Raw genomic sequence first — 21,416 nt, 5'->3', positions numbered from 1 at the left:
ACAGCCGCAACCCTTTTACCACTAGGCCAACTCAACGTTAAAAGATTTCTTTTATGTTATGCTAAGTGTTGTCGTTAAAAGATACTCGAATCTTATACATATGCTTTTCCATAATGTGATCTTGTATTATAAAAAATGCACTGTGCTTTCGACCTTTGAGTGTGGAGGCGCCCTCGTTAGTAAATCAGCACGTCATCTTCGTAACATTATAGATGGCGTTGTCGTATATCTTCATGTGAATCTCATCTTTTTTTTATTAATCCAAAAACGGTAAACATCCATAAATTAAGGATTTATTGTTTCAATCAATATGACGACATTCGAATAAATTAAGGATTTATCACTAAACGCTTGAAAATAAATATGTATCCAAGAAAATAGTTTCCTTAAATTATTGATTCGTCGAACACATATGTCAACAAATAAATGATTGAGAGAGAAAAATCTAGCAATGTAAATCTCAAAGTAAACAAAATCCAAACCGTAAATTACTTGTTAACAAGTAAGGGCCTGACTGGTTTAACCGCAGCGGTTGCGGTTGCGGTTGCGGGAGTTTGCGGATGCGGGTGGTTGCGGTTTCTAACGGTTTTAAGAGATTTGTACGACTGGTTCTGCGGTTAGAAATTTGTGCGTTTGCGGGATACTTATGACTGGTTAACTACCAAATGCAGCAGCTGTTAAATAATAAATTAATAATATTTACATTTTATACAATTATAAAAATATCAAAAATAATAATATTATAATAAATATAAAATTTATATTTAGAAAGTTATAGTTTAATTTTTTTAAAAATATAGAAAATATTTTTATTTTAAAGTTTTATAATATTAATTAAAATTTAATTGATATATTTTAGCATTTTTATAATTTCACTTTAATTTTTTATTGAATTTTTTTATTTTTGTATTTATATTGTTTTGGAAAAAAAAAATTTTATTCTCCCGCAAACGCCCGCAACCGCAAACGCTAGCTGGAACCAGCTTTTGAATTTATGAGGTTCAGAGCGATTTGGAGCGATTTGGAACGGTTTAGAGCGGTTTGAGCGATTGTTGCAAAACGCCAGCAACCGCTACTAACCGCAAAAGCTACGTTTGCGGTTGGTAGCGGGAAAACCAGTCATACCCTAAATCATATAAATTACTTGTTAACAATAAATCATATAAATTACTTTGAACATAATGATTGTGTTTTTTTTTCCTTTTGCTAAACATAATAATTGTATGTTGTATCACCAAATCCGCAGGTTTCATTCTCGTTTAAAACTTGGGTTTAGCTTATAAAATTCATAACTATTTCTATCATCCAAATCGGTAACATTTTTTTCTGTGATATATTTTGAATAGTTAATCCTAAATTTTGAACATAATAATAGTAAGAGAAGTTTTGTAATAAAGTTTCACGTATCAGAAAGAAATAAAAAAATACAGTTCGAGTTTCTTGTTTTTTTTTTCTTTTCCAAATGAAGGTTATAAGGAGAGTGACAAATAATATATTTAAGAAATTTTATCGTGGCCAGTTTGCTAGTGACTAATGTCGGCTCGTAAGCATTAATTAAATAAATAAAAATATCCCAAAAATTCGCGGCGTAGAAAAAAAAGAAACAAAGAAGAAGAAAAGCTACCTCTGGTGGTGCTTGTGCAGACCTTTTGGTAGTTGTCCTGGTCACCACTGATCATCCCTTTCCGACACAACTCTGATTATCTTTCTCTCCCGTTTTGAACTCTCTGTCCTAATCTCATCTGCTCCTCGATCTTCTCCCTTCGTTTTCTTTCCTCTTTCTATTCTTTTACCCATTTCCCCAAATTTCTAATTATAGAAACCCGTCTCTGAAACCAACCCTCTTGATACGCCAAAGCGAAGAGAGCAGCTGCGTCAAGTTTGTTGAAGGGCTTCTCTAAAAACAGAATCTTTCTTCTGTCGTATGACTTATTATTGGTCTCTCCGGAGATTCCGCGTGTGAAAAGTCGTCGTTTTGATCTCTGTCGGAAGTAAAAAGAAGAGATCTTTGAGTAAGTTGGACTGTGAAGAGTGGAGATAGAAAGAAACTGCTTCCTTTTTTCGACTGTGGTAGAGAAGAAAGTTCAGGGCTTTAAGGTCTCTATCTATGATGAAGATGAAGCTCTCACGCAAAGAGCTCAGCTTTGTATAAAGCTCAGATTTAGAGTTATTAGTCAAGTTCAGTAATCATGAAAGCTCCTTCATCTAATGGAGTGTCTCCCAATCCAGTGGAAGGTTTGTTGTATAGATAAATGTTAATCCTTTAGTTGGATTGTGTATAGATTCAGTTGTCAGTAAAGGTCACAGTTCTTTAGAATTGCTTGATATGGTCACCTGAAATGAGTTTATTTCACTCATTGTCTGCTTTAGAGGTAAGTTAATTATATGTATGTGGGAAGATGTTATCAAAGACTGTTCCTTTGATAGTAGTAAGTAGTAACTAATGGAAGATCCTAGAGATGTTAACCACATCTTTGATGTTGTGTGAATGCAGGAGATAGGAGAAATATAAACTCAGAGCTATGGCACGCTTGTGCTGGGCCACTCATATCGTTGCCTCCAGCTGGGAGTCTTGTTGTTTACTTCCCTCAAGGTCACAGTGAGCAAGTATGTTGTTGAAGCTCGGTAGATAACATTCATAGCTTATCAAGAATATCAAAATTTTCATGTGGCTGTTGTTTTTTTAATTTCTTAGGTGGCGGCTTCAATGCAGAAGCAGACTGATTTCATACCAAGCTACCCTAATCTTCCTTCTAAGCTCATTTGCATGCTCCAAAACGTTACATTGAATGTATGGTATCTTTTGAGTTACCAATAAAGATATCTTAACATCAATCTAATGTATTTTTGGGGTTTGTGAACTAGGCTGATCCTGAGACGGATGAGGTCTATGCGCAGATGACTCTTCAGCCAGTAAACAAAGTAGGTTACCTTCCACTGTATAACTCGGTTCTAGACAGTGTTCTAAAAATCGGTCTAGGCAACAAGATGATTTCTCTAAAACAATATTTTAAGAAAATCTGTCTAGGCACCCGCCTAAACATTAATCCCTTACAATATGCTTAATTATAGCCTAGCTATTTCTTGAACATTGGTTCTAGATGTGTTTTGAGTAGGGACTAATTGTTGTGAGGATATTGTTTGAACAGTATGACAGAGATGCATTGCTTGCCTCTGACATGGGCCTTAAGCTAAACAGACAACCTAATGAGTTTTTCTGCAAGACCCTCACGGCGAGTGACACTAGCACTCACGGTGGATTCTCTGTACCTCGACGAGCAGCTGAGAAGATCTTTCCTGCTCTGGTGTATATACAATGCTTATACATTTTATACTAGATGATTGTGCTTTCTTGCTATAGTTTCTTACATCGTTGGCAATGTTCTATTAGGATTTTTCCATGCAACCACCTTGTCAGGAGCTTGTTGCTAAGGATATTCACGACAATACATGGACTTTCAGACATATTTATCGAGGTTTTTTTTCCTTGTTCTTGGTATGATTAAACTTACTCAACCAGTTTGTTTTTTTTTGTAATACTGTTAAGAAATTTAACAGGTCAACCAAAAAGGCACCTGCTGACTACAGGGTGGAGTGTTTTTGTCAGCAACAAAAGGCTCTTTGCTGGGGACTCTGTTCTTTTCATAAGGTATACCAATCTCAATGTTCAGATGTTCTTTCGGTATTTATCTTGTCAAGATGTTAACTGCTTTTTCACTTTCAATTAAGAGATGGAAAGGCGCAGCTTCTGTTGGGTATAAGACGCGCAAATAGACAACAGCCTGCGCTTTCTTCATCTGTAATATCAAGCGATAGCATGCACATCGGTGTTCTTGCTGCAGCAGCTCATGCTAATGCTAATAACAGTCCCTTCACCATTTTCTACAACCCGAGGTGGCTTATCTATGCTTCCCCTTTGTATCCATTAACCTTGCGAATTGCTTGTTTGATTGGCAACTGCTGGAGAATACAACTGAGTTTGTTTTTTTTTTTGCAGGGCTGCTCCTGCTGAGTTTGTGGTTCCTTTAGCAAAGTATACTAAAGCTATGTACGCTCAAGTTTCCCTCGGTATGCGGTTTAGGATGATATTTGAGACGGAAGAATGTGGAGTTCGTAGGTATATGGGTACAGTTACTGGTATCAGTGATCTTGATCCAGTGAGATGGAAAAGCTCTCAATGGAGAAATCTTCAGGTATTTTGTAGTTAAACTAATGATGAATACCATTTTAGCCAATGTTCTAAAAATGGGTGTAGACAGCACATATTAGCCATAGCTGAAACGATTTTCTTAAAATCTGATTTATGCGATTTAAATCGGTTTACTGTTTTAAATCAATCTAACTTGGTTTAAATATATCTAAATTAAGCAACAATGTTAGTGCAATTATATTTTTTTTTTTGTATACGGAATTTTTGTAATTCATCAAAATAATTTTATAAGTAAACCCGAAAACTAAAATATCTAATGTAAATGTAAACCTCCTAGAGATTTCTTAAACATTGATTTTAGCTATGTCTTGTTTTTTTTTGGCTAAAGATTGGATGGGATGAGTCAGCTGCTGGTGATCGGCCTAGTAGAGTTTCAGTTTGGGACATTGAACCGGTTTTAACTCCTTTCTACATATGCCCACCTCCATTTTTTCGACCTCGGTTTGCTGGACAGCCCGGAATGCCAGGTCAATAAATCTTTTGTTCTGTTTCATTTCTACACAACATCTCTGAATCTCCTTAGTGACTGAAATTTTTCCTTATCTTGCAGATGATGAGACTGACATGGAGTCTGCGCTGAAGAGAGCAATGCCATGGCTTGACAATGGCTTAGAGATGAAAGACTCTTCCAGTTCGATATTCCCTGGTCTGAGTTTAGTTCAGTGGATGAGTATGCAGCAGCAGAATGGCCAGTTACCCTCTTCTGCTGCTGCTGCACAATCGGGTTTCTTCCCTTCGATGCTCCCTCCAGCCACGGGGATGCATAACAATCTTGGCGGCACCGATGATCCTTCAAAATTACTGAGCTTTCAGACGCCTCCAGGGGGGATTTCCTCAGCTAACCTCCAGTTTAACAAACCGAATCCGCAAGCGTCAATGTCCCAGCTGCCTCAGCCACCGACTACGTTGTCTCAACAACAACAGCTGCAGCAGTTGTTGCATTCCTCTTTGAATCATCAGCAACAGCAATCTCAACCTCAACAACAACAAACGCTGCAGCAACAACATCATCAGCCCTTACATCAACAGACTCAGCAGCTACAGCAACAGCAGCAGCAGTTGCAGTCTCATCCGCATCCACAGCCACAGTCACAGTCACAGCCACAACAGTTACAACCTCATCAGTTGCAGCAATTTCAGCTTCCACAGAATCAGCCTTATAATAGCCAACAAGCAGCACAGCAGCATCAGGCACAACAAGCATCTATGCATCATTTGCAACCACCAGTAGTTTCAGTATCAATGGCAAGCAGTGTCATTGTTCCTCCTTCTAGCTCCCTTAACCAAAACTGTCAACAGCAACAACAACAGTCTACGCAGCTTCAACACACACATCGCCATTTAGGTGCTAGCACTAGCCAGAGTAATGTAGTTGAAACCAGCAAGTCTTCTTCATCTAATCCAATGTCCATACCGCCGCACGACACACAGTTTCCACGACAACTAGAACAGCAGCAGCCTCCTGTTCTTGTCAACGGACCCAATCAGCAGCACAAAGCTCAACAGACACACCAACAGATGTTCCAGCAGAGTCTCTTGGAACAACCGCATTTACAGTTTCAGCTTCTGCAGAGATTACAACAACAGCAACAGCAATTTCTTATGCCAGGAAGCTCAAGTTTGCAGTCTCAGTTACTCCACCAACAGTTGCAACAGCCACCACCTCAAATGTTGGTGAGCCGGCCACAGGACAAACAAAACCCACTGGTTGGAGGAGGAGGGGTCAAAGCTTATTCAGGCATTACAGATGGAGGAGATGCACCTTCCTCTTCAACCTCGCCTTCCACCAACAATTGTCAGATCTCTTCTTCAACCTTCCTCAACAGAACCCAAAGCGGTCCACCAACCTTGATGCCTGATGCAGCTGTTGATATCTCTGGTAGCCTTGTTCAGGATCTTTACAGCAAATCCGACATGCGGCTAAAACATGAACTAGCAGGTCCTCAAAAGTCCAAAGCGAGTTTAACAGATCATCATCATCAGCTAGAAGCATCTGCCTCTGGAACGTCTTTCTTGGCTCCAACCTTTGGCCTCGACAGCGATTCAAGAAACAGCTTACTCGGGGGAGGAGCTAATGTTGATAATGGCTTTGTCCCAGACACGTTGCTCTCGAGGGGATACGACTCTCAGAAAGATCTCCAGAACATGCTTTCAAACTATGGAGGAGTGACTAATGACATTGGTACAGAGATGTCTACTTCAGCTATAAGAACACAATCTTTCGGTATCCCAAATGTGCCAGCCATCTCAAACGATGTAGCTGTCAACGATGCTGGTGGAGTTCTTGGTGGCGGATTATGGCCAACTCAGACTCAACGGATGCGAACTTATACTAAGGTGCAGAAGCGAGGTTCAGTAGGGAGATCAATAGACGTCAACCGTTATAGAGGTTATGATGAGCTGAGGCATGATCTAGCGAGGATGTTTGGTATAGAAGGACAGCTTGAAGATCCACAGACATCAGACTGGAAACTTGTCTATGTTGATCATGAAAACGACATCCTTCTTGTGGGCGATGATCCATGGGAGTAAGTACATTCAGACATGAGACTGTCTGTAAGTTTGTTTCATTCTTGTTGTCATAACCGTTAAATGTTGATATCTGCAGGGAGTTTGTGAACTGTGTTCAAAGCATAAAGATCCTTTCATCAGCTGAGGTTCAGCAGATGAGCTTGGACGGGAACTTTGCTGGTGTACCGGTTACTAATCAAGCTTGTAGCGGCGGTGATAGTGGCAATGCTTGGAGAGGTCATTATGATGATAACTCAGCCACTTCGTTTAACCGGTGAAGACAGAAGATCTCTTACAGACAAAAGATTCTTTTTGCTTCCTTATGTAATATAACTTCTCTTGATAACATGTCTCAAGTTTCCACTGGACACTGTAGAGCATTCACCTGTAAAATACCTTTTACTAAGTTTACACTTCACACGAAGATTTTATCAGTTTGGTATGCATGTTAATGGTAATAGTAGCCATGGGCATTCGGTTCTTGGTTTCGGACCCATTATTTGGTTCTTAGATATGTTCGGATATCTAGAAATTTTGGTTCGGTTTTGGTTCTATTTTTTTGGTTTTCGATTTGATTCGGGTATCAAAATTAGGAACATATTACTATTCAAAATAATTTTGTATCCCAATGGTTCCGGTTCTGATTAAATATTCATGTTTTTCAGATTAGTATAATTTTTTTTTAACTTTCGATAAAATCTGGATAATTTAGATAACTTGAAATATTTTTAAATTATTTAATTATATTAAAACTAAATATATTTAATATTTATAAGAATATAAATTATATTATAAAAATTTAGATATCTATTTGTTTTTTGGTTTGGTCTCAGTTCAATTCCTTTTTTAAAAATTCTAGAAATAAAAGATTCGTTCAAGTATTTGATAGGATCCAAATCCGAACTACATCCTGATTCAGTACAGTTCCTTGCTTATGAATAAATGTGCCTAGGGCTAGATAATAGAATGGGAAGCAAACAAATCAGTAATCAAATCACAATTATGTTGATAAACTCGAGTCTTTTTATTCAAGATTATGCTGAGGCCGTTGATGAAAAAAATTTCCACAATTGGGATACAACTTGTTGCAGGTTACAAAGACATAAACTAAGAAAGGATAGCCATAACATCTGAAGCTCTGAGGGCGATGTAGTTGGAACCATCTTTGCCCTTGAAGTCGTTGCCAGCATACTTGGAGTATAGAACTGTGCTTCCAGTTGAGATTGGTAGTGGCTGAAGTTTACCTTCCTCATCTAGAGAACCTGGTCCAACCGCTATGACCTGCCAACAAACACACAGAAGGGTTGTTGATACTTGCCACTTGTGTATGAGCTGAGGTACACATCACGCTGTTGTGCTTACCGTGCCAATAGAAGGCTTCTCTTTGGTAGTCTCGGTTAGCAACAACCCTCCAGCTGTTTTCTCCTCTGCCTCAGCAACCTAAACTCACAAATATCAAAACAAAACCTCCACATGTTACCACTGTTCTTGCGTGTTACAAACAATAAGATGATTTAAAATACACACACTAGGCGTTACCTTAATGAAGACTCGGTCATTCAAAGGCTTGAGATCTTTGATGTCATCAGTCTCAAGAAGGCCAACAATATCATCTTCCTTGAGAATGAGATGCTTCACATCGTTGAACTCCACCTCAGTTCCTGCGTATTTGGAGTAAATAATCTGTGCTCCGGTCTACACCACAAAAATAAAAAATGAGAGATGTCCAGATAAAATCTAATAACAGACAAAGAAAAGAGAGGCTGAGAGGCTGTTACAGGGACATTGATGTCGATTTTGTTCTTCCCAATAGTTCTTCCTTCACCAACAGCAACGACTTCACCTCCTTGAGGTTTTGATTGAGCTGTGGATGGAAGTAAGATACCTCCCATTGTCTTCTCCTCTGCCTCCTTGATCTTCACCAAAACTCTATCTCCCAATGGCTTAATTGAAGTGTACTGTACATAACCATACATAAGAGAAAAACAATCAAACATAGGTTCTTAAGCTAGAAGTGCCTAAAGCTTAGTTTCTTCAGACAACAGGTAGCAGATTGGACAAAACAGCAACTCAATGTTCAGACAAGTTCCACATGTTCATTCAGACCAACAAAGAAAATTGAGAAAGTACCTTAGGAGCAACCACAGAAGCAGCTCTAACAACCAAAGGACGGAAGTGACTCTGCCTAAGGGTCCCTGGTTTCAAAGTCCCAAAAGATGAAAACTTTGCACTCGAAGCTCTGAGTGAGGCTAAGCTCCTAGCTGACACAGTCACTGGTGATGCTGTAAGTTGCGTCGCCGCCATTTCTGCTATTAGTCAAAACACATGAAACTCTCATTTAGTAAGAAACGATAGATAGAGAGCAATGGAGCTTCCTCCCAGATTCACCACATTTTTGAGAGTCTATCCATCCAAAGTTCAGACCTTTATGTTCAATTCTCGTTGGTAACAATGTGAAGAGAGTGTAAGAAAGTGATGAGAAGAGATCTTCGTACCTTGAGGATAAGAAAAGGTTGTGACTTTGGAGGATAAAACCCTAAGAGGAAGTTGCAGGAAGAGTTCTATCTAGAACGCTCTAACCGGGTGGGGGTTTTGTCTTCTTAACCGGTCGGGTCGGGTCCGGATCCTCTTTGTCCACTTTGTGAAATTTCTAGATTAATCAAAATCATTTTTACATATTTTCATTTTTATCATTTTTAAAGTTTTAGGAGTATTCACGTATTTAAATAGTATAAACATGAGACTATCTTAGGCCAAAGTATGATTTAATTAACCACAAATTATAGTACACTAGAAAAAAAAAAGTTTTCAAATATCGACAAAAAAACAAAGTTTTCAAATATTAAGAGGGAACATTATTTGTAATCTGAAAGCTTAATCTTTGCTTTAGTTATATATACAAGGGTGGTCCTGAGCACAGCGAATTAAAACATCGGTTTAGGACCTCAATTTTTCTATATATTTATAAATTACATAAAATAATAAACAAAAGTGTTTAATTGATTTGATATAATGATTTTATATTCGTATAGAAAGAATTATATTTGTATATAAAGTATCATAATAGCTATTAATGTCTAATAATTTAATGCATGTTTTATAAATCATTTATAAAATTATAAATACATTTATAAAAATCAAACGTTTTAAATTATTATAAGAGGTTCTAAGTCATTTATAGAAGCTTATACATTAATTTATAAAATGTATTTTGAAAATTTATCCTCCTATTACAATATTTTGAATTTTTTTCATTTTAGTGTAGAAACCCCTAAACTAAAGATTTACTGGTAGTAATAGTAATTATGACCTATCAGAGTTTAATTCATTAAATAAAGTTAGTTTAGGGGTTTTTTCGTTAAATACTTAGTATGATGATTTTTACCCAAAACAAACTTAGTTTGAGGGTTTTAACGTTAAAATTCCTTATTATTTCCTTATTATCTATTATTTAAATCCTTATAGTGGGATTTGTTTTATCAAAAACCAGTTGCATTCAACTGACGAGATATCTTCTTTCCTAATATCATGCATTAAATATTTAAATATATATAGCAAAATTTGAGTTACCAAAATTATGTATATATTATAACCAGAATATTTTTAAAAAATTATTAGAAGATATTCTATCTCATAGCTGAATTAAAATTTATTAGAGGATATTTTATCTCATAGCTTCTCTTAAAAACTAGGTCATTTAGAAACTTAAACTAATTTGCTAAATAAATATCACGCCACCCTATTAGTTTCACGCATCTATTTTTTAAGTTTTCATATGTTTTTGATCGTTATAATTTAAATTCTATTTTTGTGATCTTGCGCATGTGTATAATAATCAATAAGTAACTTATAGACATGAACACCATTATTGTTAATTTTATGGGGGATTCTTCTTCTCCGTTTATTTTTGTTCTCTTCATCTCCATGTTGTATCTCTATCCATATTTTTGCATCATTAGTGATTCAACTAACAAAAAGAGACGATTCTGTTTATCTAAGAACTGATCATCCCTTTCGAAAAAGGTAATTCTTTTTTTTATAAAGTTAAATTACTTATCAAGAATATAATATAAGATATGTATGCTAATCAAGTGCAATTTATTTATTGTGTGTGATCCTCTTCGGTACGTCTGAGAGTCAAAGGTAATCTCAAAGCTTTTTAAAAACTTTAAAACTCATTGACGTTGTCCTATCAATTATATAATTTGTTATCTTTTGAGGATTGTTTACATCTTTAAATATTTTTGTTAGAATTACCTCTTTTTTTACTGAAGGGTTAGAGAAAGAAACCATAAATCATCTATGTTGTTACAATGAAACCAATGATAATAAATCTCAGGTAATTCAAATCTCTTTTTTATATTTCATGGCTGGTTTTTTTATTGGGGTTATGCGTGAAATATTTATTTTTTCTCAATTATATTTTTCTGATATTTTATGATTAGTGTTAAGTGTGATCGTTTTAAAAACGTTCTAATGTATTCTTTGTTCATATGAACATAGTATAAATATCAATATGTAATATCGAATATTTCATATTAACCATATACATGTAACATAAGTATTATATAGTTGTAAATATAATATCAATTTAATTAATATTAATATTAATGCCCGCACATGCGTGAAGGCGGTCCACCTAGTAGACTATAAAGTACAATACTTTGGTCCTTTTTATTGCAGGAAGAGTTATATCTGGAACGCTCTAACCGGGTGGGGGTTTTGTCTTCTTAACCGGTCGGGTCGGGTCCGGATCCTCTTTATCCACTTTGTGAAATTTCTAGATTAATCAAAATCATTTTTACATATTTTCATTTTTATCATTTTAAAGTTTTAGGAGTATTCACGTATTTAAATAGTATAAACATGAGACTATATTAGGCCAAAGTATGATTTAATTAACCACAAATTATAGTACACTAGAAAAAAAAAGTTTTCAAATATCGACAAAAAAACAAAGTTTTCAAATATTAAGAGGGAACATTATTTGTAATCTGAAAGCTTAATCTTTGCTTTAGTTATATATACAAGGGTGGTCCTGAGCACAGCGAATTAAAACATCGGTTCAGTACCCCAAATTTTTTCAAAACAATTACAAGAAAAAAACTCCTAAATTTGTAAAAAGAAATTTTTTTAGAAAATCCTCACTAAATTTTTTTAGGTCTCCAACATCTCAGGGACGCCCCTGGTTATATACTCTATTTTGAACTCTGTTTGATTTTAATTATATGAATGTAAGCTGAGACTGAAAAAGCTAATCTTTGTTAAATAGAAGAATGTTCGCCTAAGCTTGTTAAAGATCATCAATACTATTTCTCTAATGTGAAGATCTCAGAAATGTGCTTAGTGTATAACAGTATTAGTATAAGCCAAAACCAAAAAAAAAAGTGTACTATAATGTAGTTAGTGTACCGACCAGCGAAAAAGGTGCTTAGTGTTAGAAAATGATACCTACAATAATTCAGCCATTTTTAGTTTCAGTAATCCGCAGAAAATATCAATGTATTTTTTTTTTTAACGACATACCAATGTATTTAGAGATGAACATTATTGATTATAATAAAAATAATAAAGGAACCGTTGTTTTTCTTTTTAAAATTACGTACCATCTTGCAGTCACGTGTGTTTTGTAGCTGATTACACTTTCCAAGTTACTTTTTGATGGGGAAAATCAAATCCACTAAAAGTGTTTAACATGAATTTTTTAACAAAAAAAATTAGATATATTTAAGTAAAATAATAAAATAATATTATGATTATTTTAAAATCAGAAAAACCTACATTAAAATCTCATATGAAACTGACACTAATATTTTCCAGATTAAATATTTTATCGTGAAGTTTTCATGATTTAGAAACATACGCCATAATAATTTAGGGAAAAATCGCATTTAAACCCTGAAGTTGATACATTCTAGCAGTTTAAATATTAAACCTTTTTCACTAACACTTTAATACCTTAAACAATAACTTTTGTCGAAACAAACTCCAAAGTTGCATCCCACGTTTTTCTCGTAACCCTATTTGACGGTATTGTTCACGACGTTTACTGGGCAAAATGCATATATGTTGTTTTTTGATTAAAAACGACACTGTTGAGAACATAAAATTTGTTTCGAAATCGATTTAGGGATTAGGGTCCTAACAGTAACAAGACCGAGAAAGTTTATATAGATTCTTCACTTCTTCTACCTCGTATTTGTCTCTTGATTCTTCATTTCTTTTACCATGTTCTTTGTCTCTTAGAAATAGCTAAAGACTCATTTTTTTATAACAGGGATTCGCATGAAATGGAATTGAAGATTCATTTTGGTGGTGAAATGAAGAAGATTGGTGATGGTGAAGATTATGAGTATTTGGGTGAATTAGGGAGCAAAAATGTGGAATGGAAAATCGATGACATAGTGTGGGATATGTTCGTTGATTTTTGCAAAGAAGAAGCCCTCATTAGAGCACCACTTGGCTTGATTTGGTAAAAATCAGAGAAAGAGGAGATGAAGGAACTGTGGTATGTATATGATAGATACGATGGGGAGATGTGTGAGCTACGGTCTACAAACAAGTCAGGGATAGATGTTGTGGAAGTGTTTGTTGAACATGAATGCTCAGAACACATACCTGGTGTGATTCAGCTTGCGGACACCAACCGAGATGTTGCAGAATGTGTTGATGAAGAGGAAGAACACAGTGAGATGTCCAAAATAGAACAAATATAAAATCGTTGTAGAATTTATATCAACTGGAGATTTTGCATATTCCGTGACATTTGATTAATCGTTGTAGAATTTATTTTCTTGTGGACAAAAGCGAACCATTCTAACTTATTTTAAGCTTTTTTTATTTTTGATTTTTTTTTTTGTATTTGAAATTGTATATAGTTCAGTAGTGTGTATTTCTACTAAATATGAAAATTATATAAAATATGCCTTAATTGTATTTTTAAATTCGACCCCTTTTCGTTATGAAAGTTTTATGAAATGTTAATATTCTTAATTTATTTTATTAATTGTTTGATATAGATTTTGATGAAATTTTAATTATAAAAATTATTTCATGTCAATTTGTTACTCGTTTTCAATTTATTACTCTAATGTTATATATATATATATATATATATATTATTTAATTAAATATGAAGCTTATTTAATAAATGTGAAATTTTGTATTTATGAAAGTATAAATAAAATAATTTATTAATTTAATATTAATTGAAATTATTTTCTGTATGTTAATTATTGACTTGTTTGGAAACATATCTAATGTTTTTCTATAATTAACTTAAAGAAGTTATATTGTTTTCATTAATTATTAATGATGTTTTATATAACATAATATTTCGCTAAAGGTTAGGACCATTAAAAGTTTCTGTTTTAATAAACTAGGTTATATTATTTAGCATATGACTAAATGTTAGATCTATTAAAATATTTATATTTTAATAAGAGAGATTTATCAAATAGTTTGAAAAAATTAATGAAAATTTATTCAAAAGTGTAATTCAATGTTTTATATTATCTAGACTTAAATTTTGTTATTGAGTTGTTTAAAAACATATATAGAACTTTAATGTTGTTTCTATAATTATCTTAGGGGTTATCTAGTATTTTCATAAGTTATTATTTATTAGTGACATTAATTTTATATAGTATAACATACTACTAAATGCTAGATCCATTAGAAAACAAATTGTTTTTATAATAAAGATGTTTCTGTTTTAATATAAAAAAGGTTATATAAAATAGCATATGACTAAATGTTAGATCCATTAATATGTTTATGTTTTAATAAGAGAGATTTATCAAATAATCTGAAAGAAAATTAATATTAATTTATTAAAAAGTGGGATTCAATGTTTCATATTATCTAGACTCAAATTTAGTTATTGTGTTTTTGGAAACATATCTAGTATTATAATTATCTTAGTGAAATTTTAGTATTTTTTATTAATTATTAGTTATATTTTGTATAATATAACATATGACAAAATGTTAGATCCACTTAAGAAATCATGTTATAATAATAAAGACTATGGCTCTAAATGGTGACCAAAAGAATGACTGGAAATAAATAATTCTTCTTCATTCCTCAAATTTGATACTATTTATAAGGAATATTTTTTTTTCAAATGTTCCTTCTCATTCCTTTTAATTTAAGGAATCAAAGCAAAAAACTAGTCGTTATCAAATCAGGCAAAGAACAATAAGGAATAAATATTTCTATTATTTTATTCTTCTTGATTCTATTCCTTTTTGTTTATATTATTTCTTTTGTTGTCATCAGTTAGAGCCTATATATAACATATGACTAAGTGTTAGGTCCATTATAAAGATAAATTTGCTTCTTCTTCTTCTTTCTGAGAAAAATCTGTGTATTCTAAAAACAATGGAGATGAAGAAAATGGTTATATTTATGGTGATGATGTTGACAATCGGAAATCTTACAGCTGAATCTGAAGTTTTAGTTGGACGTTGGGGAGATTGTATCAAGACGTGTTATAACATATGTATCACTGGTCCAATACATGATAGAATCTCATGTTTGCCTAAATGTGCTCTGGAATGTAATCCGCGTAAGTTTTGGCAATAATGATAAATTTTATATAAAGTTATATTTATATTCATTCAGCATATATGATTTTTTTCCTTAAATTTATTTATATATTTGTGGATTTTGTTGTTGTTGTGTGTGACGAGCAGATAAAGAGATCGATGTGAAAAAGGCAAAAGGCTATGTGAATTAATATTTGGATATGTGTGATAAAAAATCGTGAAGGCAATATAAATTATCATATGTTTGCTGTACTTGACGATTTAATAAAGATATGTATTGTTCCGTTATTTCAATTTTATAAATCAATCCAAATAACATTTGTTGATTGATGAATTTATCCAGTGATCGAGAAAATGTTAGTCGATAAGTGTACGGTAACTCAACGTATGACGTCTAAAATAATTAATCGGATGTCTAAATTATTAGTTAATACATCTAGAAGTTTACCAATTAAAACAATATAATTAAACAACCCGTCTAGATGCTTGCCAATTAAAAAAAAAATATATATATAATATTAAATGTCATGATTAGTAATAATAATATTCATATTGTTTATTTTCTTAAGATTTATATACAATATATTAATTTCTACAGTTTCTAATTTTTTGTTATTTATTGTTATCATATTATAGTTATCTATGCGGTTTATTAGAAAATCATTATGGTTTTAGAGAGCCTAACACCTAAAACACTTTTTAGAGCACTGATTTATCTAGATAATTGTAGCAATGGAGTATCTACACTTCTTTGTTGCTCCACTGGTTTTTATGTAAAATATAACTTTGTCGAATATTTTTGTGGGGAAAGACATGAATTCAGCTTCTTTGTTTGATTAAGTTTGTACGAGCCCGATGTCGAATATTAAGTTTGTAGTTATCTTAGGGAATATCTAGTATTATCATTAATTATTACTTATTAGTGAAATTAATTTTATATAGTATAACATACGACTAAATGCTAGATCCATTAAAAAACAAATTGTTTTTATAATAAAGATGTTTCTGTGTTAATAAAAGAGGTTATATAAAATAGCATATGACTAAATGTTAGATCCATTAAAATGTTTCTGTTTTAATAAGAGAGATTTATCAAATAATCTGAAAGAAAACTAATATAAATTTATTTAAAAAGTGGGATTCAGGTGATGATTGTTTCACTAGATTTTAGTTTTAGTTTTTGGTTTTTAGATTTTAGTTTTTGGTTTTTAGATTTTAGTTTTTGGTTTCCAGCTTTTGGTTTTTAGTTTTTGGTTTTTAGGTTTTGATTTTGGTTTTTGGTTTTGCAGTATTTTTTTTATTTTCAAAAATTAATTAATAGATTACTTTAAAATAATACAACAAAATAGCCATAAATATTTAGATTTTACAATTAAAACTTATCAAAATACTGTGATTATTATTTTAAAATAAAATACAATATATATTTTAATTATTATATTTTTATGAAATATATATATTATATAAAATATAAAACATAAAATATATATAAATTACACAAAATTTAAAAAAAATTAAATTTTGAAACTACTTAGAAATTTTTCTTATATAAAATATTTTAATTTTAAAAACTTGAATAAATAGTGTTTCTTATATAAATATTATAAATTATACAAAAATAAAAACACATAAAATTATGAAACTAATTATAAATTTTCTTATATAAATTATTTATATTTTCTTAAAGTTGAATGGCAATTTTTATATCTCAGGATTATACAATATATTGTATTAATAAAACATATTATGTTTTTATAATATTTGTTATTTTTAATGTAACTAATAATTATTAAAATAATTCAATTTTTTGTTTATAGAAACTAATAGCTAAGTTTTAAAATTAAATAATATTATTTATAAAATATATAAATTGATTTACAGATATGAAACACAAATTAAAATATTTCACATTATTGTTTAAATAATATCTAATGTATAAAATATTTTATGATAATTTTATTTTTATGAAAATATTATTTATTAATTATTAATTAATTAAATATAGTAGTTTCTACAAAATAAAATCAAAATTCGTTTTTCTTCATAAAAGCTCCCAAAAGTTGGTTTTTGGTTTTTCTTCATAAATTGGTTAAAATTTTCAAAAACTAGTTTCCCTAAATTTTAGGGAATCTATTTATTGAAAATCTTGATTGGCAACTCAAATAGTTTTTACAAAAACAAAAACAAAAACCAAAATCTTGATTGGATGAAAAATGGTTTCTACAAAAACAAAAACCAAAAACTAAAGCAAAAACTACAAACAATCAAGCTCTCAATGTTTTATATTATCTAGACTCAAATTTAGTTATTGTGTTTTTGGAAACATATCTAGTATTATAATTATCTTAGTGAAATATAGTATTTTTATTAATTATTAGTGATATTTTTTATAATATAACATATGACAAATTGTTAGATCCACTAAAAAGGTCATGTTTTTAATAATAAAGACTATGACTATAAATGGTGACCAAAGGAATGAGTGAAAATAAATAATTGTTCTTCATTCCTCAAATTTGATACTATTTATAAGGAACTAGATTCTTTTTCCGCACCACGCTCGGATTACATGCTTCAAATTTGTTAATTTACAAAATTTTCCGCTACATTTACAATATTACTAATTGTTTATAAAACATTTTAAAACACAATAATTTTATAGTTCACTTGCAATAATCTTTTTATTTGTTTTAAATTTTTAGTGAAAGCATATTTAAATCATGTGATACAATATTCTAAATTGAAAAATTTTACTCGTGCAAGATCATTTTTTTTTAAAGTATTATATTATATTAAATTAAATCACAGTTTAATAAAAAACTATACATGTGTTTAGTTGTAATTACAAAATAGAAATTCCCTAGGATAGACCTAAAATAGTTTTTATCACAAATATAGACCTCAAATATCAAAATGACCAAAATGTTTTATTAAGGGGTGTATTTTTGGGTTTATGATTTATAATTTAGGGTTTAGGGTTTATGATTTAGGGTTTAAAGTTAAGGGGTGAGTTTTGGGTGTATGATTTCAAATTTTAAAAACTAAAAAAATATTAAAATTTTCAAAATAAAAAAGTCTATTTTGGTCATTTTGGTTTTTAAGATCTATTTTTGTAACATAAACTTAAAAAGATCTATTTGAGAGAATTTCCCATTACAAAATTAGTTAGATATTTTAAAATTTTGTTTTAGTTAAAATGAAATATAAATTTAATTTTAAAATAAACACGACATTAACTAAATATTTAAAAGTTTTGATTAAGTGAAAAATGAAATATAAAATTATTTTCAATAATTTGAAATTACTTATATATTTAAAATGTTTATTTTAATGAAAAATGAAATATATATGTTTTAATGAAAATATGAAAATAGTTTTTTCAGATAGAATTTCAGAGTAAATATAGGAATATCTACTTGATTTGTTTGTCTTAGAATAATTCAAATAATTTAAATATTTAAAAAGTGGTCCAAATTAAAAAATCACACATGAATTAAAATCATCACTTCTTTTCTTTTTTTTTTCTTTTTGTCATCACATCACTTATGTTCTAATAGAATATATTTATTAGATTTGTTTATGGTTCGAGGCTGTTGCCAAATCAGTGTTCATTAATTTGTTTATCATTTTTTAACTCTTAATTTTTATTTTTAGCTCATATTAGCCAATTTTTTTGTAACAAAGTTTTTATTAGCCAATTTATGTACAATTATCTTAATTTTTGATATGTTTCCTGCCACTCAAATATTCTTTAAGTAACTATCTTACCTAGAAAGATTTTCTTGTTAGAAAATAAGTTATAAAATTATTTATATAAAAATATTTTAGCCAACTATATAATTTAAGAGTTTTTTTATTTCTTTTAGTTGTTAATAAGAATCGGTAGGCCATATATTTAGAAAACAAATCCATCAAAAATACTATTTTGATAAAAAAACTGATTTAAAAATGTAAACTAAAATATGATTAATTTTAATTTTAATTTATGAGTAATAATATAAATTAATATAGTTATATAATATATGAATATTTACATTTCAAATATTAGATGAGGGTTCTAAATGATTTACTATACACATGCTTTTTATTTTGTGAAATAGACACATCAAGATCCACGCTTGTGTTTCTTTTTTGCTAATCAAATAAAAGTATAAAACTAAAAATAAATGAGCAAGCCAAAAAGAGAAATAATGTAAGTGGATATTTAAACACTCATTGATCTAAGAATGCCAACTGAAAACATAGTCAAAACTTGTTTGTTTGTATGACACACGATTGACTCATGAAGTAATGTTACTGGGAATTTGATCTTGACATCCCAGTGTGTGCTATCAGTATAGGCATACGCTAGCTCGTTGTCGGTAATAAAATTACACAGGAATCGCTGGTGTTGCAGTGATAAACTAATCCTAGCTCAAATGATTAAGGAATCAGTGTTAGATGTTAAGTTGGTGAAGTCATGAAAAAAAATTGGAATTGCATTATCCAGAATTTAACTTGACACAACATTTGCTTCTGTATCTATATTAAGCACAGTTGCTTCCTGCCTTGTGCACCCAACTTTGACCTGGTACAAACACAGATCATGACAAGTTAGTTAATTAACTATAAATATCCAAACTTTGTATTACATGCTTCTGCTACCAGAATTATAAATCTAGGAAAAGAAAAGATTCCTGAAGTCAAGATCACATCCAACATGAGTTTGTAATAAAGATAGCAATATCGTTGCGTTAACATCCCATAAAAAGTCAGCAACTGGAATTACGTTTTTAGTGTATTATATGACCAATCCCAGATGTATATAATGTACAAATGAACAAGCATGCATTCTCCAAATTTTTTGAAAAGGAAGTGGCATAAAATAAAATGATCAAGCATGTATTTACTCAATAATTTCACGTCCTCTTCATCATAGTGGGCTCAACCAATTGGGTTTCCTTTTCCTTTCTATGGTTTAAAACTAGGTTCTATGTGGATCAACGACTAGAGTGGGCTCTAGTTTTTTTTTTAATAACAATATTGTGCTCATTTGCTGCGGTTAAGTTTAATGCAGATGTGTATATATAATATATTACACATTTATTATGGTGTATGTATGCATTTTGATTTTACTAAAATTCTCAACTAAAAACATACTATAGGATCAGTAGGGAAATGTGACACCTCTCAAGAAAAGAAAAAAAAGAAGATAAAATAGTAACGTAAAATAGAAATCCGAGTCAGCAAATAATGGTGGATGGTACAACGAAGCTGTTGATGAATGCCACGCATTCACATCTCATGAAAGTGCGCAACGAATCCTCTTTTTAATTAGACTGTGGGATCCATTTTGCGACATTGTTGATATCGACTTTTTGTGTGTTTGTGTTTGTTTTGGTTTTTTTGAAGTAAAAAAAGAATGGTTTATGTCCCAGTGTGGACCATTCTTTCATTGGCACCTCATCTTCATTATTCGTTTAAATATCTCTCTGCTATAATTTACTCATGTCAGTGTTTTATTTTATTTTATAGTCGGTTCCTAAATTAATATCCCTTATATTTTGTTGATTTTCTTACAGAAAAACGAATCTGTCCAAATCTAAATCCCATTATTGTAAGCATTGTTTAGGGTTTATGTCATATCAGCTTACACATATAAACACTCCACACTATAATTCATTAATTATTGAGTAACAAATAAACCATGCATGTGTCGCTATTATGCATAAGTCTGGGCAAATACAGAAGGTTGCGTTTGGTTTAGACATAACTGCTCACAAACGTTATCTTTGTGGCTGGATGATTATGATTGTATGAATTTGAAACTATTTTTTTTTTGTAACGCTGTATATATTTCCAAACCAATAGTTTTGTTATTTTTAACGGTTTACCATAAAATTATAGATTTTATTATTAATCAGTCCAGTATATTGTATATATTTTTGTTTCATCAACTAATCCTGATTATGATTTTAATTTATGTTATAGTAACATTCAACATAAGCTGTTATATGTTATTAATTTGACCGAAGATAATAAAATAGTTATGATGATGTAATGACCAATTGACCATAAGATATTTTTATGACAAAAGATATATTATTTTAGACAAAAAAAGAGATATTATTTGTATGAAAACTGACCAAACAAACAAAATACCAGTT

General features: G+C 31.1%; 2 protein-coding genes and 1 long non-coding RNA gene across 5 annotated transcripts; 2 read left to right on the top strand and 1 right to left on the bottom strand.

Annotated features, from left to right (window-relative positions):
• Positions 1-1,559: 1,559 nt before the first annotated feature.
• On the top strand, positions 1,560-7,167 carry ARF7-2 (auxin response factor 7). Its single transcript, XM_009128226.3, has 12 exons — positions 1,560-2,235; positions 2,495-2,607; positions 2,696-2,791; positions 2,866-2,922; positions 3,150-3,305; positions 3,392-3,476; positions 3,559-3,649; positions 3,730-3,894; positions 3,998-4,193; positions 4,539-4,677; positions 4,761-6,738; positions 6,819-7,167. Exons 1-12 carry the CDS (start codon positions 2,190-2,192, stop codon positions 6,997-6,999), a joined length of 3,303 nt encoding a protein of 1,100 aa, XP_009126474.1. The 5' UTR covers positions 1,560-2,189; the 3' UTR covers positions 7,000-7,167.
• Positions 7,168-7,703: 536 nt separating this feature from the next.
• Positions 7,704-9,282, bottom strand: LOC103851372 (20 kDa chaperonin, chloroplastic). Of its 3 annotated transcripts, none has more exons than XM_009128225.3 (6): positions 9,217-9,282; positions 8,852-9,030; positions 8,500-8,679; positions 8,261-8,416; positions 8,084-8,161; positions 7,704-8,002 (listed from the first exon to the last, which is right to left on the bottom strand). In XM_009128225.3, exons 2-6 carry the CDS (start codon positions 9,023-9,025, stop codon positions 7,829-7,831), a joined length of 762 nt encoding a protein of 253 aa, XP_009126473.1. In that variant the 5' UTR covers positions 9,026-9,030; positions 9,217-9,282; the 3' UTR covers positions 7,704-7,828. The 3 variants fall into 3 exon arrangements, with proteins under 3 accessions (XP_009126473.1, XP_009126472.1, XP_018511657.1); XM_009128224.3 differs by having other exon boundaries at positions 8,852-9,027; XM_018656141.2 differs by lacking the exon at positions 9,217-9,282 and adding an exon at positions 9,146-9,211 and having other exon boundaries at positions 8,852-9,027.
• Positions 9,283-11,374: 2,092 nt separating this feature from the next.
• On the top strand, positions 11,375-15,606 carry LOC103851371. The gene is made up of 2 exons (XR_629768.3): positions 11,375-15,290; positions 15,418-15,606. It is a non-coding gene; the product is annotated as an uncharacterized LOC103851371 (long non-coding RNA).
• Positions 15,607-21,416: the final 5,810 nt, after the last annotated feature.

This window comes from Brassica rapa, chromosome A02 (assembly GCF_000309985.2).
Source record: "Brassica rapa cultivar Chiifu-401-42 chromosome A02, CAAS_Brap_v3.01, whole genome shotgun sequence".
Lineage (NCBI taxonomy): Eukaryota > Viridiplantae > Streptophyta > Magnoliopsida > Brassicales > Brassicaceae > Brassica > Brassica rapa.
The sequence above is the reverse complement of the archived record's forward strand: the minus strand, read 5'-3'. Positions and strand labels throughout refer to the sequence as shown.

Excerpts from the sequence above, each read along its gene's own strand:
- LOC103851372 (XM_009128225.3), bottom strand. The coding sequence starts at position 9,025 with ATGGCGGCGACGCAACTTACAGCATCACCAGTGACTGTGTCAGCTAGG. Across the intron at positions 8,680-8,851 it reads CTTCTGTGGTTGCTCCTAAG|TACACTTCAATTAAGCCATT; the intron begins GTACTTTCTCAA and ends GGTTATGTACAG. Across the intron at positions 8,003-8,083 it reads AGAAGCCTTCTATTGGCACG|GTCATAGCGGTTGGACCAGG; the intron begins GTAAGCACAACA and ends GTTTGTTGGCAG.
- ARF7-2 (XM_009128226.3), top strand. The coding sequence starts at position 2,190 with ATGAAAGCTCCTTCATCTAATGGAGTGTCTCCCAATCCAGTGGAAG. Across the intron at positions 2,792-2,865 it reads TCCAAAACGTTACATTGAAT|GCTGATCCTGAGACGGATGA; the intron begins GTATGGTATCTT and ends TTTGTGAACTAG. Across the intron at positions 6,739-6,818 it reads GTGGGCGATGATCCATGGGA|GGAGTTTGTGAACTGTGTTC; the intron begins GTAAGTACATTC and ends TGATATCTGCAG.